The sequence below is a fragment of the Thalassophryne amazonica genome, chromosome 18, assembly GCF_902500255.1.
Source record: "Thalassophryne amazonica chromosome 18, fThaAma1.1, whole genome shotgun sequence".
NCBI classification, from domain to species: domain Eukaryota; kingdom Metazoa; phylum Chordata; class Actinopteri; order Batrachoidiformes; family Batrachoididae; genus Thalassophryne; species Thalassophryne amazonica.
In genome coordinates, this window is record NC_047120.1 from 67727561 (window position 1) to 67753537 (window position 25977).

General features: G+C 41.5%; 1 protein-coding gene and 1 long non-coding RNA gene across 2 annotated transcripts; one reads left to right on the plus strand and one right to left on the minus strand.

Annotated features, from left to right (window-relative positions):
• Window positions 1-6022: 6022 nt before the first annotated feature.
• LOC117530400 lies at window positions 6023-11353 on the plus strand. The gene is made up of 3 exons (XR_004566355.1): window positions 6023-6034; window positions 11078-11229; window positions 11273-11353. It is a non-coding gene; the product is annotated as an uncharacterized LOC117530400 (long non-coding RNA).
• Window positions 11354-12061: 708 nt separating this feature from the next.
• On the minus strand, window positions 12062-22337 carry si:dkey-94l16.4 (retinoic acid-induced protein 1). The gene is made up of 6 exons (XM_034193252.1): window positions 22155-22337; window positions 16288-18866; window positions 14309-14402; window positions 14061-14110; window positions 13890-13976; window positions 12062-12387 (listed from the first exon to the last, which is right to left on the minus strand). Exons 2-5 carry the CDS (start codon window positions 18859-18861, stop codon window positions 13929-13931), a joined length of 2766 nt encoding a protein of 921 aa, XP_034049143.1. The 5' UTR covers window positions 18862-18866; window positions 22155-22337; the 3' UTR covers window positions 12062-12387; window positions 13890-13928.
• Between the last annotated feature and the right edge of the window lie 3640 nt (window positions 22338-25977).

The window sequence follows — 25977 nt, forward strand, 5'->3', positions numbered from 1 at the left end:
CAAGTATTAAGGAGAGCATGTTGAAGTTGTTTTTACATTTGTGGTAGGTTATATGTTGCACTAAAGTAGGTTAAGTAATGTTAGAGAAATCTGACAATTAAAAAAAGAAGACATTTATTTGTGGTGAATTACCATTATTTGTTGATTTTGAATTCAACAGATTTATAGATAACAGTACAGTTAAAGGATATTCATGGAGTATGTCAACAGAATCACATTTTATTTTTGTAAACTGAACTTTAAAATCAACTTGTGGTTGTAATATACATCATCAATTAATATAAGGAGGTTAGAACCAGTGGACCTGAGGACCAGTGGACCCCTCCCCTGTCACCCTGAATGGCTGCTAGCATGTTAGCGTAGCATGTTCTACTAAAGTGCAAACTGTGAATAATTGGATATGATTTATAGTCTGCTATAAAGTTTAAAACAAAATAGTAAAATATGTTCCCTGCAAATAATCGTTAAGTTATTATCTTGAACACACAAGCTAGCAAGTTATCAAGTCTGTCCCCGTCTTTGCCACGACTCACCAAGCCAGCTAACTTGGCTAGTTATGAAGCTTGCACTAAGATAAGCATATTGTGCTTGTTGCAAGAAATAAAAATTAACATGTTCCCTGGTTATTGTTAGGCTGCGACCCTGTTCATTATTTTCTCAATAACTTGTTGCAACATTAGATATTTAAATCCACCGGCGGTGACGTGTCCCATTAATCTTCTTGTCCCGAACATTGCGATATACCGCGTTGCCGATTTGTACATACAGTATGACCTCGGCTCAGGCCGCAGTCACAATTTTTAGCACAAATTGCATTAATATGTTTGGAGAGCGCTTCAAGCTTAGGGATTTTGTGTCATTAATGTGAATTTAATCAACATACACCGATCTCTAATGTGACAACTGCAAGATTAAATTTTGTAGTAAACTAGTTAGCAGCCAAATGCTAACACCTATTGAAAAACCAACATCAAACTATGGCATTGTGCCACAACAGCTTCATTGCAACACGGCATCGATTCTACAAGTCTGGAATCCGACTAAAGACACAGAACATCATTATTCCAAAAGATAATCCCTCAGATAATGTCGTGGATACATTTCCTGTTCTCAAATGAACTCAAGTTGTTTTTAAAGCTCGCTAGCCAAGTTAGCTGGGTTGCCAAGCTAGCTGTCTGTGCTAATACCTCATTAAATCACATGCAGTGATGACTACAAAGACCGTAGTACAACCCCTGCCAATAATTATGGAATCACCGGCCTCGGAGGATGTTCATTCAGTTGTTTAATTTTGTAAAAAAAAAAGCAGATCACAGACATGACACAAAACTAAAGTCATTTCAAATGACAACTTTCTGGCTTTAAGAAACACTATAAGAAACCAGGGAAAAAAATTGTGGCAGTCAGTAATGGTTACTTTTTTAGACCAAGCAGAGGGAAAAAAAATATGGACTCACTCAATTCTGAGGAATAAATTATGGAATCACCCTGTAAATTTTCATCCCCAAAACTAACACCTGCATCAAATCAGATCTGCTCGTTAGTCTGCATCTAAAAAGGAGTGATCACACCTTGGAGAGCTGTTGCACCAAGTGGACTGACATGAATCATGGCTCCAACACGAGAGATGTCATTTGAAACAAAGGAGAGTATTATCAAACTCTTAAAAGATGGTAAATCATCACGCAATGTTGCAAAAGATGTTGGTTGTTCACAGTCAGCTGTGTCTAAACTCTGGACCAAATACAAACAACATGGGAAGGTTGTTAAAAGCAAACATACTGGTAGACCAAGGAAGACATCAAAGCGTCAAGACAGAAAACTTAAAGCAGTATGTCTCAAAAATCGAAAATGCACAACAAAACAAATGAGGAACGAATGGGAGAAAACTGGAGTCAACGTCTGTGACCGAACTGTAAGAAACCGCCTAAAGGAAATGGGATTTACATACAGAAAAGCTAAACGAAAGCCATCATTAACACCTAAACAGAAAAAAACAAGGTTACAATGGGCTAAGGAAAAGCAATCGTGGACTGTGGATGACTGGATGAAAGTCATATTCATTGATGAATCTCGAATCTGCATTGGGCAAGGTGATGATGCTGGAACGTTTGTTTGGTGTCGTTCCAATGAGATTTATAAAGATGACTGCCTGAAGAGAACATGTAAATTTCCACAGTCATTGATATGGGGCTGCATGTCAGGTAAAGGCGCTGGGGAGATGGCTGTCATTACATCATCAATAAATGCACAAGTTTACGTTGATATTTTGGACACTTTTCTTATCCCATCAATTGAAAGGATGTTTGGGGATGATGAAATCATTTTTCAAGATGATAATGCATCTTGCCATAGAGCAAAAACTGTGAAAACATTCCTTGCAAAAAGACACATAGGGTCAATGTCATGGCCTGCAAATAGTCTGTATCTTAATCCAATTGTAAATCTTTGGTGGAAGTTGAAGAAAATGGTCCATGACAAGGCTCCAACCTGCAAAGCTGATCTGGCAACAGCAATCAGAGAAAGTTGGAGCCAGATTGATGAAGAGTACTGTTTGTTAGTTTGGGGGATGAAAATTTACAGGGTGATTCCATAATTTATTCCTCAGAATTGAGTGATTCCATAATTTTTTCCCTCTGCTTGGTCTAAAAAAGTAACCGTTACTGACTGCCACAATTATTTTTCCTGATTTTTTATAGTGTTTCTTAAAGCCAGAAAGTTGCCATTTGAAATGACTTTAGTTTTGTGTCATGTCTGTGATCTGCTTTTTTTTCTACAAAATTAAACAACTGAATGAACATCCTCCGAGGCCGGTGATTCCACAATTTTTGCCAGGGGTTGTACAATTCCTGTCATTTTCTTACTCGTCAGACATTCAGTAACTCGTGTCCTGTAGATGGGGACATTTATGGTGTTTCACCGCTTATTTATTCAGGTTTTCCTTCAACTTGTCTGTTTGCCCCATTTTTTTTTCTTGGTTTTGTATTCAGGCAAAACAGAATATACAGTACAACCAATAAAATTTGTTCAAAAAGTTCATTTTAAAACTAGCTAGCCATGTTAGCTGGATGGCCAAGATTACAGTCTGCGCTTAAACCTTATCAAGTCAGATATGTACCCAAAAGACTAAAAACCCAAATATGGATATTCTCATTGTTTTAACATGTTCTGGGGTGCCGCTTAGGCATGCTTAAATATGTGCTCTCTTAGGTAGATAGCAGCTAAGAGAGCTGGCTAAGGTGCTACCTGGAGAATAAGAAAAATGTTAATTCAAAGGAAAGTATTTTTTATTGACCTGCTGGAGCAAAGTTTAATAAAGTTGGACTAATGTAAATAACCATCTCCAATTTAAACAGTAACTCAACATTCATGCTAATTTTCAAGTCAGTTCGCTGGCGGTGAACTAAAAGCCAAATGTAAATAATAATCACTTGAGCCAATAGTTTATCGCCAAGTAAATTGACTTATTTTGGTGAATTTCATTGAAATGAACTGAAAATTGTTCTCTAAATTTGCTGCCAACTGTCTAGTGTGACCAGCAACGGCAACTTATCTTCATATTTTAAATGGTCATAAATGGCTGAAATGACCTAAAAAAAAACAAAAAAAAAAATCTACTTCCACCCGTGACTTTTATCACTCCCACCATTTGACAAGATGACAAAAATGTATTTCTTAAAGCAATACTTCCAGCAAAAAAGAAAAAAGATTTCTTCTGAATGGGACTTTTGATGGAACCAAGAGACGCCAAGAAGATGATTTGTATTTTTGAAGCTGACTTAAAAAAAAAAGACTTCAAGGAAAAACCTTGTCTGATTAAAACAAGTGGTTTTTCATGTATAACATGTGAAATTGTATCTGTGTACGACTCCAAAAGAAAAAGAATTACCTTTATTTTGCTTTAAAAATTTTTGTTATTTATTTCAAATTTAAAGACGACAGTATATTTTTTCTATTAGTTTTTGTAAAGTTGTTTTAATTCTGGTTTGACTTTCTCGTACCCATCTTCAGTTGGCTGTTGTATATATTTCTATCAGTCGCTGTAAATTTTTGCTTTTCTTTCTATCAGATGGAATAATTTCTGGTCTCTGTTTTTCATCAAACATCTCTTCTTCCTCAATGGAAAAAAAAAAAAATCTACAGTGTTGAAATTCTGTTTGTACAGATGCTGTGAATGCTAAAAATCCATTTAACATTAATTCAGGCACAGAAACAGACGATGTGCATCAGTCACATTTTATAAACTGCATGATGTGTAGCTCAAACTTACCTTCATGTAAATTTGAACCGTCTTAACAAAAAAAAAAAAAAAAAAAAATTGTGATGTGAATTTTTTTTTTTTTTGCCACGCCACAATTCTTTGCATTATTTCTCAGAGTGAATATTGCATTTGTGATCTCGAGACATCCTAGGGCTAAAAAAGAAAAGAAAAAAAAAATCAGAACAATAATGTGTTTTTATGAAGTGTGTTGACTCTGTGTATTAATGTTGTGTGTAGTCATTTTTCACCACATGCAGGAACGAGGGTGAAAAAAAGCATGATCCCACAGAGCGAGATGCCTGAATTTAATATTACATGTAGGAAAATAAATTAGCTATTTTTTAGAGGTTTTTGCCAGCTTGAGTGAAATAATAAGTCAGACGTGGACATTTTGTTGCGTTTTAAAAAAATGAAAATAAAATCAAGCTAAACAGAATTTTCTTTAAACTTGCAAATATGACAATTTGATTTGTAGGAATGGGCCCTTTGTGTTGAATTATTCAGGCATAAATTTGTGTGAACCTGTGCGCGTGTGTGTGCTGAAGCTCTTATTGTGAAAAGCTGTAGCACCTTGTAGATGTAGATGAGCTGCTTGTTTATTGGTGGCCTCAGCTTGGACCCTCACATCAGCCGTTTGGACAAAGCTACTCCCCGATCAGCCGGCAAATGACCACAGATCTTGTGACAATCTCTGACCTCATCAGCAGCCCGACGACTCCGAGCAAACACGGGTTCTCTTTCCTTTCCTCGGCCAGCTGCAGACTCTACGGAGTGCCATTCACGCCATGTGTGGGAATATTATTTTATGGAGTGTTGTTTGTGCCATTTGTAATAATAATAAGACACCATGTTACTTTTGAACAGTTTTGCTCATAATTATTAGGTGGTCTTAAAATTTAATTAGTATTTTGTCTCATTATCTCAATGAACTTCCTGAATGTAGATCTGGATCGGCCCTGGATTCAGTCACACACACACACATATATATATATATATATATATATACACACAACCCCTGGCAAAAATTATGAAATCACCGGCCTCGGAGGATGTTCATTCAGTTGTTTAATTTTGTAGAAAAAAAGCAGATCACAGACATGACACAAAACTGAAGTCATTTCAAATGGCAGCATTCTGGCTTTAAGAAACACTATAAGAAATCAGGAAAAAAAATTGTGGCAGTCAGTAACGGTTACTTTTTTAGACCAAGCAGAGGGGAAAAAAATATGGAATCAATTCTGAGGAAAAAATTATGGAATCATGAAAAACAAAAGAACGCTCCAACACATCACTAGTATTTTGTTGCACCACCTCTGACTTTTATAACAGCTTGCAGTCTCTGAGGCATGGACTTAATGAGTGACAAACAGTACTCTTCATCAATCTGGCTCCAACTTTCTCTGATTGCTGTTGCCAGATCAGCTTTGCAGGTTGGAGCCTTGTCATGGACCATTTTCTTCAACTTCCACCAAAGATTTTCAATTGATTAAGATCCAGACTATTTGCAGGCCATGACATTGACCCTATGTGTCTTTTTGCAAGGAATGTTTTCACAGTTTTTGCTCTATGGCAAGATGCATTATCATCTTGAAAAATGATTTCATCATCCCCAAACATCCTTTCAATTGATGGGATAAGAAAAGTGTCCAAAATATCAACGTAAACTTGTGCAATTATTGATGATGTAATGACAGCCATCTCCCCAGTGCCTTTACCTGACATGCAGCCCCATATCAGCAATGACTGTGGAAAGTTACATGTTCTCTTCAGGCAGTCATCTTTATAAATCTCACTGGAACGGCACCAAACAAAAGTTCCAGCATCCACGATTGCTTTTCCTTAGCCCATTGTAACCTTGTTTTTTTCTGTTTAGGTGTTAATGATGGTTTTCGTTTAGCTTTTCTGTATGTAAATCCCATTTCCTTTAGGCGGTTTCTTTCAGTTCGGTCACAGACGTTGACTCCAGTTTCCTCCCATTCGTTCCTCATTTGTTTTGTTGTGCATTTTCGATTTTTGAGACATATTGCTTTAAATTTTGTCTTGACGCTTTGATGTCTTCCTTGGTCTACCAGTATGTTTGCCTTTAACAACCTTCCCATGTTGTTTGTACACTCAACAAAAATATAAATGCAACACTTTTGGTTTTGCTCCCATTTTGTATGAGATGAACTCAAAGATCTAAAACTTTTTCCACATACACAATATCACCATTTCCCTCAAATATTGTTCACAAACCAGTCTAAATCTGTGATAGTGAGCACTTCTCCTTTGCTGAGATAATCCATCCCACCTCACAGGTGTGCCATATCAAGATGCTGATTAGACACCATGATTAGTGCACAGGTGTGCCTTAGACTGTCCACAATAAAAGGCCACTCTGAAAGGTGCAGTTTTGTTTATTGGGGGGGGGGGGGGGATACCAGTCAGTATCTGGTGTGACCACCATTTGCCTCATGCAGTGCAACACATCTCCTTCGCATAGAGTTGATCAGGTTGTCAATTGTGGCCTGTGGAATGTTGGTCCACTCCTCTTCAATGGCTGTGTGAAGTTGCTGGATATTGGCAGGAACTGGTACATGCTGTCGTATACGCCGGTCCAGAGCATCCCAAACATGCTCAATGGGTGACATGTCCGGTGAGTATGCCAGCCATGCAAGAACTGGGACATTTTCGGCTTCCAAGAATTGTGTACAGATCCTTGCAATATGGGGCCGTGCATTATCCTGCTGCAACATGAGGTGATGTTCTTGGATTGGCACAACAATGGGCCTCAGGATCTCGTCACGGTATCTCTGTGCATTCAAAATGCCATCAATAAAATGCACCTGTGTTCTTCGTCCATAACAGACGCCTGCCCATACCATAACCCCACCGCCACAATGGGCCACTCAATCCACAACATTGACATCAGAAAACTGCTCACCCACACGATGCCACACACGCTGTCTGCCATCTGCCCTGAACAGTGTGAACCGGGATTCATCCGTGAAGAGAACACCTCTCCAACGTGTCAAACGCCAGCGAATGTGAGCATTTGCCCACTCAAGTCGGTTACGACGACGAACTGGAGACAGGTCGAGACCCCAATGAGGACGACGAGCATGCAGATGAGCTTCCCTGAGACAGTTTCTGACAGTTTGTGCAGAAATTCTTTGGTTATGCAAACCGATTGTTTCAGCAGCTGTCCGAGTGGCTGGTCTCAGACGATCTTGGAGGTGAACATGCTGGATGTGGAGGTCCTGGGCTGGTGTGGTTACACGTGGTCTGCGGTTGTGAGGCTGGTTGGATGTACTGCCAGATTCTCTGAAATGCCTTTGGAGACGGCTTATGGTAGAGAAATGAACATTCAATACACGAGCAACAGCTCTGGTTGACATTCCTGCTGTCAGCATGCCAATTGCACGCTCCCTCAAATCTTGCGACATCTGTGACATTGTGCTGTGTGATAAAACTGCACCTTTCAGAGTGGCCTTTTATTGTGGACAGTCTAAGGCACACCTGTGCACTAATCATGGTGTCTAATCAGCATCTTCATATGGCACACCTGTGAGGTGGGATGGATTATCTCAGCAAAGGAGAAGTGCTCACTATCACAGATTTAGACTGGTTTGTGAACAATATTTGAGGGAAATGGTGATATTGTGTATGTGGAAAAAGTTTTAGATCTTTGAGTTCATCTCATACAAAATGGGAGCAAAACCAAAAGTGTTGCGTTTATATTTTTGTTGAGTGTATTTGGTCCAGAGTTTAGACACAGCTGACTGTGAACAACCAACATCTTTTGCAACATTGCGTGATGATTTACCCTCTTTTAAGTTTGATAATCCTCTCCTTTGTTTCAGTTGACATCTCTCGTGTTGGAGCCATGATTCATGTCAGTCCACTTGGTGCAACAGCTCTCCAAGGTGTGATCACTCCTTTTTAGATGCAGACTAACAAGCAGATCTGATTTGATGCAGGTGTTAGTTTTGGGGATGAAAATTTACAGGGTGATTCCATAATTCTTTCCTCAGAATTGAGTGATTCCATATTTTTTCCCTCTGCTTGGTCTAAAAAAGTAACCGTTACTGACTGCCACAATTTTTTTTCTTGATTTCTTATAGTGTTTCTTAAAGCCAGAAAGTTGCCATTTGAAATGACTTTAGTTTTGTGTCATGTCTGTGATCTGCTTTTTTTTCTACAAAATTAAACAACTGAATGAACATCCTCCGAGGCCGGTGATTCCATAATTTTTGCCAGGGGTTGTATATATATGTGTGTGATTAAGTCTAGAATTAAACATAAGCCAAGTATAATATATCATCTTAATGCAAACCTTTTCCCTAATTCTGAAACAATATTTCATAAATACGTGCAGAATTTGTACTTGGATAATTAATGACCTCAGCTCATTAACTGGAGCATTATCACACTTTTGTTTCATCTCAACCTAAAGTGCATCAAAACATCCATCGAGCCAGAACGTATCCAGGAAAAAAACAAAAAAACAAAACTCAACCCCATGAGGTTATTGGGCTAATTTTAAATTCAGAATCCGCTGCCTGACCCACAGAGTGGACAGCTTCAGTGTCTATCAGTCCACGCATGGGATTCACAGCATCGTCACTGTAGTGGACTCTGAGTGGACGACCACAGCATGAGAACTCGTACCTGGTTCTGTCTTTGCAATACAAACCGTCTTCCTGTAACCTGAGATTTTAGTCAATAAAATGAGATCAAATGAGAATGTTGGTCAGAGTTTTGTTTGGGTTCTTGGAGAACTGATTGCTTGGTCCCGTCCTGTGAAGTCACAGAGGTGTCATTGAGTCCTGGTTCTCCTCCACCATCTGCTACATTTGGACCAGAACTGTAGAACTTCTGGACATTTTTATAATTTTATCTTCTTTCTTTGGTGAAATGTGTTTGATTTTTTTTTTTTTCCATCAGAAGGCGTCACTGACTTGGTCCTGCTCCATGAGACGCCAGATTCAGGTTTGATCCAAAACTTGGTGTTTGTCTGTTGACTCCCACGTTTGGAGGTGCCCTGGATGTGGTCTAAGTACATGTACCCGTACTAACACACACACACACAGAACAAAAATATAAACACTTGTTTTTGCTGCCATTTTTCACGAGGTGTACTCAAAGATCGAAAACATTTTCTATATACACAGAAGACCATTTCTCTCAAATATTGTTCACAAATCTATCACTGAGCACTTCTCCTTTGCTGAGATAATCCATCCCACCTCACAGGTGTGGCACATCAAGATGCTGATTAGACAGCATGATTACGGCACAGGTGTGCCTTAGGCTGGCCACAATAAAAGGCCACTCTGAAATGTAGAGTCTTGCAACATATCTCCTACACAGAGTTGATCAGGTTGTTGACTGTGGTCTGTGGAGTGTTGGTCCACTCCTCTTCGATGGCTGTGTGACGTTACTGGATACTGGCAGGAACTGGAACACGCTGTCGTATACGCCGATTCAGAGCATCCCAAACATGCTCAATGGGAGACGTGAGTGTGCTGGCCGTGCAAGAACTGGAATGTTTTCAGCTTCCAGGAACTGTGTCCAGATCCTTGCACAGGGTGACGGTCATGGACGAACGGCACAACAGACATCACACCGATCAAGTTATTGAGATGTTTTCAGGAACACCTTCAGTCACACAAAACGCTCAGGATCAAAGTGTACAATTAGAAGAAAAAGTAATTTTAAGGATGTGTGCCGTCCTTTCTGTCGCCGGCGGTACGAGTATGACCTCTGTGACATTGACCTTTTGAAACCAGCACGTGGTGGCTGAAGGTCAACTTGTTGCCTTTGTCATCTGCAGTCGTATCACACAGTCCAACTATTGACCACAAAACCTTCCGATTCTAGTTTTTCAGTCAGAAAAAAAAAAAACATCTCAATTTTGAAACAAAATATTTATTTTGACAAACACATCACTTATGATGCTCCACACAGTTTAAAAAAAAAAGAAAAAGAAAAGAGAAAGCCACTGACACGCTGGCAGTCTGAAGGGAAACGCGGCTCTGACAGACGCGCCGGCAGAGCAGGAATGTGATGTCGGTGTGAACCGGCTCTGGTCAGCGTGGGACGAACACAAGAATTGACTCATAAAAAATATGAAGTGTTTTCTGAGATTCAGCCCTGAGATTTTCACACAGACAAACAAACATATTCAAAAAGTTCTGTTTGGGAGAACGCACACAACCGCTTGTAGTTTTAAAAACAAACTCATAAAAAAATTTATAGCAGTTATAATTCAAGCTGCTTGTCTAAAAACAATATTGCAATAAAATACAACAAATACAGATGGCACGAATGCTAACAGATGCGGGGCCTTAGCTGCAAAGTGGCACACAGAGTGCCGTAGTGGGAAGAACTGAATCCACGAGCAGCGTAGTTAAGTCACAGTGCTGCAGCACTGCCATCGTGTGGCAGCAGAAAGCGACTGCACCACAGTCCAACAAAAAACCCTGATCTGAGGTCAAGCCCACAGCTGTTCTGGTATTTATACAGTGCAACATGCAGATGCATCTGACATATGCGGGTTCACGACACGTGTGCCCTCTGCTTGTTTACACAAAGAACCAGAACTATAAACTATTGAACTAAAAGTAAATGCTAATGGAATATGATAAATGTCCCCTTAGCGAGCTTTGGCTTATGGTTTGAACCAGAGACTGTGTGCAGAAGATCGTCAAAATAGGGCCTAAGGCGCCCGAAGCTGAGGAGTGCAAGTCTGCCAGCTGCATGACTGATACTGCCTCTACTGGTGCTACACAGAATTACACGAAGATGCTTGGCCTCGACTTTCCTCGAAACCAGAAACGGAAAAGGCTGCAGCCAAACAGGCAGGACCCCGACTCAACAAGTCAGCAGACCTCAGGGAGCAGGTCACACGGGTCCCAGGGTTCAGGTGAGCCAGCGTCAGTCACCACAACGTCACAAAACTAATTCTATTCCTCTCATTCAGCCTTGTCAGATAAATAAAAAAAACAAAAAAAACAAAAACAAACTGAGTTTAGGCTAAAATCATGAAGCAGAAATGAAAACCAGATCCACAGCCGGACTGTGGATCATCCTGTCAGTCTAAAATCAGGGGAAATGTTCCCACTGTGCAAAGCTGAGAAGATAAATGTTCACCAGAAATCCCCCAAAAAACTCGAGACTTCAGACAGAAGGCAGCATGTTCGTTTCTAATCCCAGTTTGTTTAACTGTTTGGCCCGTAAAGTGCCTCAATATTCAAACACTGACTAGTTATTGGCTTGTGAACAACACAGCACCCCCTGCTGTCTGAAGTGAAAATACATCCTGTTTGTGTGATTTTTCCCTTTTAAAACTCAGTCTGTTTTTTTGTTGTTGTTGTATTGGTGAAGAACAGAAGCCTACAGAGGTTTTTTTGTTTTTGTGTATGTTGGACGGCCGAGGGTTCGGTTTACGCTAACCCACCAGAAACCCAGCAATTAAAATGTTCCCCTCACATGTAGCCTAACAGTCGACATGATTCCAGCGTTCCCACTTCTTATCGGGATGTAATTTCTTTTTTAGCGGTACCCGGTGGCCATTGGAGCAGAGTGACGGCGGGACGGAGGACATGTGCAGTGCGGTCGCAAAGTGCTTCTACGAGGAAATACATTCAAACAGACACCGTTCCGGTAAAAACGTCATCTTCACGCAGGCAACTGGGGGAAGAGTTTGGTGCCTACGACCTGCAGCGTATGACGTGGGGAGAAGTTCCTCCCACAGGGCGCGGAGGTGGGACCCTGACAGAGTGACCGGCTCCTTAATCTCAACAACAAACTGTTTCACCAATAACTTAAAAACACACAAACCTGCTGCTAAAGCATCCAATCAGTACAGTAATAAATAAAACCAACAATCCCAAAAAATTAAATACTTTCATCATTTAAGTCCATTATTAAAAAAAAAGGCGTATAAATAACGACAAAGCAAACCATAAGACAAACTCAGCATCACTTCAGAGCAGGTTTCCTCCACACGATGGCACTGTTGGCATCAGGCAGCAGCTTGAGAGTGCAGGGTGAAGTTAAGGTTTACGGAGCAAGCTGTCAGTCAAAAACGACCCTGGTCCACAGTCGCCATGGTTACCAGCGGAAGGCAGAGGGGCAAAAACCTGCAGGGGAAAGAAACAGATAAACATCTGAACATCAAGTGTTTCAGGAAGTAGACAGATCCCCACATTTTAGGCTTAGTGTGTGTTCATTTCCTGGACAGGCAGAACGACATTTAGAAGAAATTTACCAGATTTAGTACTTCAATATTTTTTTTTTACATCAACATAGCAAATTTGACTTTTCTTGAGCTAACACGCTAACCTCATCCATGTGCCCAATGATGATCATTTACCTTTGATCTTGCCATTTCATATCATGATTACTGATCTTGGATTATTTCAGATGAACTTTAATCCTGACCTTCCATGACAAATGCTGACCTTTGACTTTGACAGCTGGACACTGATGCTAATCATTATTCTTTGATCATATTCTTGAGTTTTGAACATTGTGCCTGGACTTTCCTCCCAACTGCACCTATTGAATCACGATTATTGAACTTCGATCCTGACCATTTAATTGTGATGGCGATTGCTTAACTTTGACCCTGATTGCAGCTCTTGAATCACGGTTATTGAACTTTCAATCCTGTTTCCTGACAACTAATCCTTACTGCTCCTCTTTGATCCAGGTTATTGAATGCAGATATTGAACACTGACCTTTGTTGGAAATGGCTGATCTTTGACCCCATTCCCTAACCTTTGAACCCGACTGCTGCTCTTTGGTCCTGAGCACTGATCTTTGATGGTGAATGGTAAGCATGGAATTGGTTTCCTGAATTCTGATCCTGATTGCACCTCTTTGATCCATATTACTGAACACTGATCTTGAGTGTTAACATCTGATGTGATTGCAGAACTTTGATCCCAACTCTTCCTCTTTGGTCCAAATGATCAAAATAAGATCCTGAACTTTAATCACATTCCCTGACCTTTGATTCTGATAGCTTTTCTTTGATCTAAATGATTGAACTTTAATCCAGATTACAGAACTAAACAGTCCACTAGTCAATTTTGACCAAATCAGTACCATTCAAGAGGACTAAGCAACACTAAATGAGCCGGAGTGCACCGTGGTTGTCATCCAGGGTGGCAGCTGTAGCCAGGTGGGAGTCACTGAAGAATTACACAGGGATCAAAATTTAAAAAATGCTCTGACCATATTGAAAAGTCTGATCAGTTTGGACTACGTATGACTGAATGTTTTGGAGTTATGGGGTAAAAACAGCAAAAATAGTGACAAAGGTGGATTTCAGTTTGTACGAGATCAAAGGTTAAAGTTGCTCCAGTTTTGGTAAAAAGTGATGAACACGTGTCTCAGACATTATGAAGGGCAGCATGTTTGTCTGAAAACCTCAAACTGCATCTACAACCACAAAAACAGCTGCAGGTTGTCAGGGCTCCAGACAGGAAACGGATCAGGAACCGGTACAGAACTGGACCCATAACAAGAAGAGACCAATAGAAATATGATCAATTCCCATCCTGACAGATGCACTCGATCAAACAGCCTGTAGCCGACCGGAACGTCACAGACGGGCGTTCCAGCTGGAAGACTCACTTTGGATGTTCTCCCTCTTCATGAGGTCTTCTCACTCCGTCACCTGCCGTCCCACCGGCTTCCTTGAGGGGCTTTGAAGATCTTGCTCTACGGAAGGAGGCGGGATTAAAAAGCAGAGATTTAGCTCATTGCTAAACGCTTCAGGCATCTGATCTAACGGTTACTCGGTACCTTGTGCTTTGGACACTTCATGGAGAAATTTTCTTCGATGAGAACACAGCCTGTGGGAACAGGAAGCAAACGTCAGGCAAACTGCGCGAACGCCAGCAGCGGAACAAAACAACTGAGGCGAACGTGGCAGAAAGCTGCGGCTGTATGACGCAGGATGCCATAAGAGGTGAAGCAGAGACGCGCGACTGTGTTCAGCAAACCAGATAAGCAGCTGCCCTTTGACCTCCAGCTCAGGCAGCAGAACTCACCCGACTCCAGAGCACATCTGTAGTGATAACTGCTGTTGCACGCTTTGAAGAAGCAGCCCAGCGTGGCGCCGTGGCACCGGCAAAACGAACATAACTAAAAAGAAAACAAAAATCACCAGAGTCAACTACATGTCACTAACAAGCGCCGTCTCGCACAACAAAGGACATACTCTCACCTTCAGGATTTACTAAATACAAGGTTTTTAACAGAACCTCACATGGCCAATAATGTCAGCGTCAGCCGATATGAGCATTTTACCAACATAATCGACGTCCGCGTTATTTCTTTGTAGACATGAAAACTCTTATTTTACCAAATAAACAATGCAGAAAAACACCTGGTGTTGGAAATGGTGCTAATGTGTCGTTTGTCCAGCAGAGGGCGAGCTGATGGCATCATTTACAATGATTTCAAACATGGCTGGGACCTCATCACCCCTTGGTCACATTATCTACAAAAGACAGAGGCAAAGCGACCAGCTGCCATTCATTTTTAGTCAAAGTGGGCATTTTATGTAACACGTAATCACTGTATTGGCAACTAGGCGGGGCCAAAATAGACAGTAAGTCAGGTTTATGCAAGTGCTGTGTGATGCAGTATAGTGAGTGCCACTGAGAGTGATGGCAGTTGGTGGTTATATTTATTTATAATAAAACACGAAGCCTGGATTACATTTCTTTATCATCAGGGTTTGATAAAAATATTACAAATCGTCGATATTTTTTATGCATATATCAGCAGACAAATCAGAATTGTAAATTTTGTTTGTTTTATTCTGTCTGTTGGACTCATGTTATTAATAGGTGATATTTTTCAAGGTTTTGTCAGGTCAAGGTGATGAGTGCGCTCTTAAAGATCGTCACTCATAATGTCACAGTGGACTGTCTGGCTCACATCTAGACTCGAGTCTCCCATGTGCCTTCTGACAAACTGTCCCTGAAATTTCACTTTTTTTTTTTTTTAAGAAGTTTTCTCCTGCGCAAGTGGCTTTAAAACAGACAGAAGCTCCCGAAGTAGAACTGCTGAGGAGACATCTGGGCGTGTTGGTGGTCTCCTTTCTTTTCCCCGTCACAAATACTTTTTTGTTATTTGTTTTTCTCGTCCTTTATGGACTGAGACGGCCGGGACCCAGACTACACCGACATATACAGACAAGGGTAATAATAATAATAATAATAATAATGATAATACAGTTTATTTCTTAATGACTGACATAAATTAAGTTCAAGACATGTTCAGTGACTTGGAAATGTTTATGTGTTCATCCCCCTGCTTGACTGTATGAATCCTTAAACTTTGTCCAATTACTTCATGAATTAAAGACAACAGCCGACAACACGCAATTCTATCCACTTAAATTAATTTCATATGTACAAAGACCAAATACTCTCCAGTTCCAGCTACGAAATGTGACGATTTGCTGCTCATCAGTCATTTGTAAACATCACCCCAGAGGAACTTTTTTTCGTGCACATTTTTATAAAATTAACAACAAATTACAATAACAGGCTTTAGCCAGAACAAACTTGATGCCCAGAAGCTAAAAAGCTGCAAACAACTTAAAGCTGCATGTCGGTTTATCAGAACTGCAGGAGGAGGATTACGATGTAATAACTGTGAAGTCGTCCAAACATAGCGGTATTACTCGTGTAATGTGTAAAAACCTGATGTACTGGAGAATAAGTGGAACCACTTGGCAGCAGCGCGTTCTCTGCTGAGTCACTAAACCCTCCGTTTAAAATTTAATTAATTCAAATCTGGGAATCAGAATTAGATTCTTAATCAGAACAGCAGACCTGCCTGCAGCAATCAGACATATATTTTTAAAACTGTAATCAATTTATTCACGTCAACTCCAGGGATCTTTTTGCACATTGATCCAGTCAAACTGGTCACAGGTAGCCGTGACGGGAATAGAGCACAAATTTGCACAAAAATGGAAACGTGAAGCTGCATTTAAGTTTCAAGTTTGCGTTACCGTTTCCTGGGCCACCTTCACCGCCTCCTCCAAACCGTAGACTTTGCCTTTCACAAGGAACACGCCTGCTGTCCAAATGGCGCAGTCTTCATGCAGCCAGTACTCACAGGGCTCCAGAGGCACCACGGGGGGGTTGTACCAGTCCTCTGCCGCGCCGGGATCCCAGCGAGCCCGCGTCACTGCAGGGCCATTGGTACCATCCCTGCCGCTCGTCCTCCAGTTGTTATCCAGGACGACTTTATTAGTCGGCTGCGAAACTGCCCTGACAGGCCACAAGGCCGATGATGGTGCACACTTCCTCCCTCTGCCTCGAACGCTGCAGTAAGACGAATCAGAGTCGCTGTACTCGTCCTCTACATCTCTGAGACTCAACCTGCCAACTGGTGTTTCAGCTTTGGGTCGGTACCCCTTGGGGTAGTACGGGCCATGGAGATCCCCCAAGTCCACGGCATTGGCTGACCGCCCGCATAGGCAGCAGACGAGCGAGCACTGGTGCCAACTGTGCATAGACACCCGGCCTATCTGAAGGCAAGTAGTGCTGGGTATGATGGCAGAAACATAGGCTCCGGAGGGCTGCTGTTGGCCCTTCCTGTGCTGTGCCTGGACCTCCTCGGGGTAGTTGATGACGGTGCACAGTGATGGCGATGACTCATGACGCTCCACATGGACGAACGGGCAGAAATTGTCCAACCGCGGGTCCCTTTTTTCCTCTTTGTAGTTCACATACTTTAACCGGATTTCTGGTTCCTTGGGTGAAAATAAGGAAGAAGGAGGACTCTGTTTGTGTTTCTTCCTTCTCCTCTTGGGACAGCGGGCCGCCAGCGTCTTGGCAGTGGGGGTGATTTTGCTACCTGAAGTTTTGCCTTTGGCTTGGTGTTTCTTTGGAGGTTTCACTGCTGGTTGGGAAGTTCTTACCACGTGAACTACCTGCGAGCAGTTGGGGTGAGAAATCTGCTCTGGCTCTTTTTGGGAAAGCTTCCTCTTTAATATTGTGTTTACAAGACTACTAGGATCAGTCTGTGGTGAGTGTTCTAGGTGTGAATTATCCCTTTTCCTTCTTGACTTCTTCTGCACAACCAATTGAGAGCTCTGCATTTTTGGGGTTTTAATGACTTTGCAATCAGAGGTAGAATTTTTGACAGTGTTATTGTTATTTGTTTTACCCCTTTTCGGTCGTGCTACTGCCTTTTTCTTCTTCTTAATGCCCCCTTTCTTCTTTGGGTTCTTTGGGCCAATTACATCAGAAACAGGAGCTGGAGTCAGAGATGTCTGTGTGTCTTTACTGGTCTGTATGCACCCCGAAACTTTATATCTCCTTGAATTTAAGTTCATGACTATTGCCTCTAACCGTGTCCCTCTACCAGAACGCACTGGTAGTTTCTTTTCTTGTAGAGTCCTCTGTAATACCTTTACATTCCCGTTCAAATAAGGGATTACAGGTTTCCCAGGTGCAAAAACACCTTCTGCCAAGTCAAGATGAGGCTCCAGGACTGCCTTGCCTCTGTGGACTGGCAGCGTATTCTTGTCCTGTGACTCTAATCTTGTCAGATTATCCCTGGTACAAGAACCCAGCGGAATGGTCCCTTCCTTACTCCAGCTGTTCCACACAGCATCATCAGAGGTTTCTATAACAGAGTTGTCACCACTGGGTGAGTTAGAGGTTTGAGGCAGGAGGAACACATCCTCTACATCCTCCACTGAGGCGGCAGAGGGAGAAACAGGCTCGTCCAGAGGGCTGGTGTAGTCCCTGCTCAGGGAACACAGTCGGCTAGCTCCCATCTTGTCTGGGAGGCTTGAGGAGTCCTGATTCCTTGAGATGAGAAAGGCCACTTGAGAGTCCAGCCTGTCCTCTTCCTCCCTCATGATGGGTGTGAGAGTCTCTGGTGACGATTCGGTATAGGCCTCTAAACTCGACCAGCTATCCCCTTGACCATTCTCTAAACTATCACTGTTTTCTACATCCTGAAAAATACTGCTACCCTCTCTGTCTTGTAGCTGCTTATCCACGTCGCCATCACTTGAAATGGCTACACCGTTAAATTCATAAGGCTGCTGTGTTACATGTAAACCAGCTTTGTTCCTGTGTCCCACCTGAGTCTGAGACCAGGACTGAAAAAGTTCTGTTTGGTTAGCGAGGTCCATAGGACTGTCCTGCTCCACATAGTGTTGGCTCGGTGCATAGCCGGTCTCCCTGAGCCCATTCTCTGAGTCACAAGAAGGACGGGTGGAGAACTTGCTGATTGGGGGTATACTGTAGAGCGGCGACTGCTGAGTGAGAGAGTCATGAGTGGAGAAAATGTGAGACCTGCTCACGTAGGAGAGGGTGACGGTGGTCTGGGACAAGGCATTGTCTGGCTGAATTTGATCCCCTGATTGGACTGTGATGTCAGTGGAGCCAGTATCTGAGAAGGGTAACGCAGGTTTGTTGGTCCCAGCATTTGGGTACCAACCAGGGTTCTTGATCATCCGCAAAACACATTCTTTGCCTTTCCTGGTCAGGTCAATCACAGTGGGGATGCTGGAGGTGGAGAGATCTTCAGGCTGTAGATCATCTAAACTCCCAGGTTGCTCCATAACAACTGCAGTGGTTGGAGAGAAGGAATAAACTAGAGTTAACACTGCGCTCTGAAGTATGTCAATATTCTACTTTCATGTACAGCCATATATTTTTTAAACCATAACGTTATACAACCCCTGGCAAAAATTATGGAATCACTGGCCTCGGAGGATGTTCATTCAGTTGTTTAATTTTGTAGAAAAAAAAAAAAAAAAGCAGATCACAGACATGACACAAAACTAAAGTCATTTCAAATGGCAACTTTCTGGCTTTAAGAAACACTATAAGAAATCAGGAAAAAAAATTGTGGCAGTCAGTAATGGTTACTTTTTTTAGACCAAGCAGAGGGGAAAAAAATATGGAATCACTCAATTCTGAGGAAAAAATTATGGAATCATGAAAAACAAAAGAACGCTCCAACACATCACTAGTATTTTGTTGCACCACCTCTGGCTTTTATAACAACTTGCAGTCTCTGAGGCATGGACTTAATGAGTGACAAATGGTACTCTTCATCAATCTGTCTCCAACTTTCTCTGATTGCTGTTGCCAGATCAGATTTGCAGGTTGGAGCCTTGTCATGGACCATTTTCTTCAACTTCCACCAAAGATTTTCAATTGGATTAAGATACAGACTATTTGCAGGCCATGACATTGACCCTATGTGTCTTTTTCCAAGGAATGTTTTCACAGTTTTTGCTCTATGGCAAGATGCATTATCATCTTGAAAAATGATTATCATCCCCAAACATCCTTTCAATTGATGGGATAAGAAAAGTGTCCAAAATATCAACGTAAACTTGTGCATTTATTGATGATGTAATGACAGCCATCTCCCCAGTGCCTTTACCTGACATGCAGCCCCATATCATCAATGACTGTGGAAATTTACATGTTCTCTTCAGGCAGTCATCTTTATAAATCTCACTGGAACGGCACCAAACAAAAGTTCCAGCATCATCACCTTGCCCAATGCAGATTCGAGATTCATCACTGAATATGACTTTCATCCAGTCATCCACAGTCCACGATTGCTTTTCCTTAGCCCATTGTAACCTTGTTTTTTTCTGTTTAGGTGTTAATGATGGCTTTCGTTTAGCTTTCTGTATGTAAATCCCATTTCCTTTAGGCGGTTTCTTACAGTTTGGTCACAGACATTGACTCCAGTTTCCTCCCATTCATTCCTCATTTGTTTTGTTGTGCATTTTCGATTTTTGAGACATACTGCTTTAAGTTTTCCGTCTTGACGCTTTGATGTCTTCCTTGGTCTACCAGTATGTTTGCCTTTAACAACCTTCCCATGTTGTTTGTATTTGGTCCAGAGTTTAGACCCAGCTGACCGTGAACAACCAACATCTTTTGCAACATTGCGTGATGATTTACCCTCTTAAGAGTTTGATAATCCTCTCCTTTGTTTCAATTGACATCTCTCGTGTTGGAGCCATGATTCATGTCAGTCCACTTGGTGCAACAGCTCTCCAAGGTGTGATCACTCCTTTTTAGATGCAGACTAACGAGCAGATCTAATTTGATGCAGGTTAGTTTTGGGGATGAAAATTTACAGGGTGATTCCATAATTTATTCCTCAGAATTGAGTGACTCCATATTTTTTTCCCTCTGCTTGGTCTAAAAAAGTAACCGTTACTGACTGCCACAATTATTTTTCCTGATTTCTTATAGTGTTTCTTAAAGGCAGGAAGTTGCCATTTGAAATGACTTTAGTTTTGTGTCATGTCTGTGATCTGCTTTTTTTCTACAAAATTAAACAACTGAATGAACATCCTCCGAGGCCGGTGATTCCATAATTATTGCCAGGGGTTGTATTGTACTAAATGTCACTATCACCACCAACCACTGGGGGTCAGTGTTATTAAATTACATGCCAACATGAAAAGATGAAGGAAATCCACTAAATGGTGTGCTAGATGTTCACAGAAGAGCTGAAAATTTTCTTCTTCAGTCTTCGGGGCCACACTGCAAAATGCCAAAAAAATGTAGCAAGTATGTCTCTTTTGAGCTAGTATGTGACTACAGAAGCACACCGTGGCCTCCACATAGTTATTAGTTCATTCTAAACGTGTGAAAACTGATCCGTTTTTATACGAATGGACAGACCGTTAGGAATGCTAGATTGCATTTTTCCTAATAAACGCTCCTAAATCCTACATACTGTAGCTTTAAACGTTCAATTGAAGTAACTGTGCCAATAATAGTAATATGTCAAATTGTAGAAGCTGGAACAGAAAATATCTGGAACTCAATCAATGATGTAAAACGAATCAGTTAAAATAGTTGACTAATTTTCTTATTATTTTGGCAACTGTAGACAAGCAAGTTAACATATAGTCTATCAACTGCATAAAAGTTTAATTATGTCATCAATAGAAATGGTTAATTTTAGTGGGTGACAAATCAGAAAAACAGAAAACTTGAAGAAAAAAACCGGTATGAAATTCCATGGAAATTCTTGATTGATAACGATTAATTTGATTTGCTGGCAATTAACCGTTTTAGCACCACGCTTTAGAGTAGCAAATCGGTTTACTTGTACTTAAATAGAATCCACGGGTTGTTTCTCGATGTAAAACGTTGGATTTTAACGTTTTCTACTTGTGAAAATGTTTTTTTTAAGACGCAGAAAGTTAAGCTAACTTGACTGACCAACTAGCTTGACGTTGGAGACAAGTCTGCTAATTTATGTTCACACAAGTGGTGACAAGTAAAGAAACAAACGACAAATTAAGGCGTTTCAGTTCATACGACCACTAAATGGCATTAAAACTGATGTTCGTTTCCAGACGACTAGCTGTCATTGATGCTAAACGAGGCCTGGTCCGGTACAACTCCAAACTCCCTTAACATTTTCTAGATTTTAAGTCATTCCAGTTTGACACAACCAGCTATCACAAAAATATGGCTTGACAAGTCTTACATAGAAATCACAGTAATAACACGCAAAGTCGGCATCATTTAACACCGAAATGAGTGCATTATTGTGATAAAATAGCACTTTACAGACAACAAGTTCAAGCTGACTGCGACACGAACAGCTTCCAGTTTCACACATTTAAAAGTGTCGAATTTTAGTTTAGAACGCGCTCTCTGGAGAATTACACCAAAGCCGAATTGTAAAATTGCTTTTTATAGCCTCGTGCGTTATTTGTAGTTTTCTATTGGCTGTCTACATTTCATAATAAAGCAAAAAAGTTATTAAATCATATTTATCTTCCAGAGATTGGAGCGCGATAAGCAGCGGGGCAAGGCCCGGCTGAAACAAAGACAGAGGCTCTTAAAGCTGCTCAAAACTTACCCTGACAGTAGAGATCGCAGCGATTTTTTTAAACGAATTACGAATCAGTCTCACCCCGCATTTTCATTAAAAAGCCATCTACTTTGATCAGAATAAAAAAAAAAATAAATAAAACTGTGGCTCCCCAAATTAATTAAACACCTACACTTAACAGTTCCGAAACATGTACCGAGCTTGACACTGAAGCTCCGAAACATGTACCGAGAAAAGCCTGCATATCGACACTTGATTTGGTTTTGCTACCATCACGTGACTGGCGACGTTGAAAACAACTCATACTCTCACGAACGCCACTAGCTTAACTTATGGCAAGCTAAAAGTGGACGCTCTCGTTTTGGCCAAACAACTAACCAGTTTGTGGGTATTGTGTTAGTACGCGCCCGCAGCCGACGTGCATGATAAATTCCTGCACAAATAGTAGTTCCCAGACCTGCGATGACGGTGCGTTTTCATGGGTAAGAAAAATATCAGGAGTATATTTGGCACAAGGACTTGTGTATCTCGTGTGTTTTTGCACCTAAATGATCGTAAGTCAATACTCACACTCATCCAGCAGCATCTTTTCATGTCGGCAAATTCAGCGCTCGGGCAGGCGAAAGTAGTCCGGCGAGTTATCCCACAATGTCGCTCCAACGACAGCAGCACGCTGAGCAGGGTGAACTTGACCACGTTACTTTGCAACAAAATCACGTGATTCTTTGACGCAAAATATCGGGATTTTCTTTTTTTGTTCTTTTGACCCAAGTTTTCAAAGTCTAAAGCAGGAATTTTTATTTTATTTTTTAGTAAAATACAGTGGCGGCTGGTGAAAAACAGTCTTGGTGGGGCTGCTGTGCCAATACATTCCCTTGCCTTGTCCAGTACAGGCATTCAAGTGAACAGTCGGAAAATTACTACAATTCCACAATAATCATTACATGTCCTTCTCAAAATCAGCAGTTTTACAGATCAAGTTAATCATTTACAGCTATATTAGGCCCCATTTCTACTTTGGAAAGGAACAGTATCAAATACAACACTCAAGTTCTTGAGCAAAGAACATTTCACCATTTGACACCAATTACACACATACACTCAACAAAAATATAAACGCAACACTTTTGGTTTTGCTCCCATTTTGTATGAGATGAACTCAAAGATCTAAAACTTTTTCCACATACACAATATCACCATTTCCCTCAAATATTGTTCACAAACCAGTCTAAATCTGTGATAGTGAGCACTTCTCCTTTGCTGAGATAATCCATCCCACCTCACAGGTGTGCCATACCAAGATGCTGATTAGACACCATGATTAGTGCACAGGTGTGCCTTAGACTGCCCACAATAAAAGGCCACTCTGAAAGGTGCAGTTTTATCACACAGCACAATGCCACAGATGTCACAAGATTTGAGGGAGCGTGCAATTGGCATGCTGACAGCAGGAATGTCAACCAGAGCTGTTGCTCGTGTATTGAATGTTCATTTCTCTACCATAAGCCGTCTCCAAAGGCGTTTCAGAGAATTTGGCAGTACATCCAACCAGCCTCACAACCGCAGACCACGTGTAACTACACCAGCCCAGGACCTCCACATCCAGCATGTTCACCTCCAAGATCGTCTGAGACCAGCCACTCGGACAGCTGCTGAAACAATCGGTTTGCATATCCAAAGAATTTCTGCACAAACTGTCAGAAACCGTCTCAGGGAAGCTCATCTGCATGCTCGTCGTCCTCATCGAGGTCTCGACCTGACTCCAGTTCGTCGTCGTAACCGACTTGAGTGGGCAAATGCTCACATTCGCTGGCGTTTGGCACGTTGGAGAGGTGTTCTCTTCACGGATGAATCCCGGTTCACACTGTTCAGGGCAGATGGCAGACAGCGTGTGTGGCGTCGTGTGGGTGAGCTGTTTTCTGATGTCAATGTTGTGGATCGAGTGGCCCATGGTGGTGGTGGGGTTATAGTATGGGCAGGCGTCTGTTATGGATGAAGAACACAGGTGCATTTTATTGATAGCATTTTGAATGCACAGAGATACCGTGACGAGATCCTGAGGCCCATTGTTGTGCCATACATCCAAGAACATCACCTCATGTTGCAGCAGGATAATGCACGGCCCCATGTTGCAAGGATCTGTACACAATTCTTGGAAGCTGAAAATGTCCCAGTTCTTGCATGACCGGCATACTCACCGGACATGTCACCCATTGAGCATGTTTGGGATGCTCTGGACCGGCGTATACGACAGCGTGTACCAGTTCCTGCCAATATCCAGCAACTTCGCACAGCCATTGAAGAGGAGTGGACCAACATTCCACAGGCCACAATTGACAACCTGATCAACTCTATGCAAAGGAGATGTGTTGCACTGCATGAGGCAAATGGTGGTCACACCAGATACTGACTGGTATCCCCCCCCAATAAAACAAAACTGCACCTTTCAGAGTGGCCTTTTATTGTGGGCAGTCTAAGGCACACCTGTGCACTAATCATGGTGTCTAATCAGCATCTTGATATGGCACACCTGTGAGGTGGGATGGATTATCTCAGCAAAGGAGAAGTGCTCACTATCACAGATTTAGACTGGTTTGTGAACAATATTTGAAGGAAATGGTGATATTGTGTATGTGGAAAAAGTTTTAGATCTTTGAGTTCATCTCATACAAAATGGGAGCAAAACCAAAAGTGTTGCGTTTATATTTTTGTTGAGTGTAGTACACCAAACTGTACTGAACTGCCATTATCTTCAGACAAACAGATCCTGGGGTTCACAGTGACACCCCCTTAACAAAATAGAAAATATCACCAAATTTACACTTTCAAAATAAAAAAAATTCAATTGACAAAAGAACATTATGTACATATTACAATGTTCACACCACCTTCCGAGAGAGAGAGAATGTGTGTGTGTATGAGTGAGAGAAAATGTGTGTGTGTGAGTGAGAGAGAAAGAAAGTGTTCGTGTGTGAGAGAGAGAGAGCGTGTGAGTGTGTGTGTGTGAGAGAGCGAGAGAAAATTAAGGTAATATTTTGCATGAACATTTCTGAGTGGAATGGAGGCAAACTAAAGAAGCTTGAAAAACTTAAATAACTTGACTAATAACACCAAAAGCTTTAAATTAAATTGGTTAAAATTAACAGTGTAGAGGACAAAGCAAATTAAGTATACAAAACCACTTAATTAAATGCGTTGCTAAACTTGGGTTTGTCTGACTATAAGTGTCTTGTGTGAACTCAGTGGCTGAGTTAGAATTTCTTTAAAAAACATGCAAATTGCTATTTTAGGGTTTTGTTTTGTTTTTAAACTGAGTAAATAATTTGTTTTAGAGTGTGGAATACTCCAAAGAATATTTCACTTCTGTGAACTGATCCTCATAACGTGTAAAGTGAAATCAAAATACCAGCATGGCTGCAGCTTTGAACAGTTACAAACAGCCCCGGCCTCCCCTATTACCATTATAGCTGGTCTGCTGTCCCAATAAAGATCACAGCTTTGACCCCCTAAAACAAATAAAAAACATCACTCATTCGTTTTATCTTAAATTTTCACCATCGTTTCCACACCAGGAGCAACATTCGGGAATAAATCCGAGCAGCTCGTCAGGTCACCTGAGCTGAAGTGGATCCAGAGGAGTCAGTCCGCAGCTGGCAGAGGTGGATGCGCTTCTTTCCACCCCGCAGTAAAGAGCGTAGATCAGCAGCCTCCGTGACGTGTGCGCGCTGACAGTGTGAATGAAGCCTGACACGGTTTATAACGAGTCAGACAAACGTCTCTCCTCCAACCGGGATGTGCAACTGTCAAACCACGAAAAAGATCTGATGTGCGCACCTTCATGCGCCTCCAA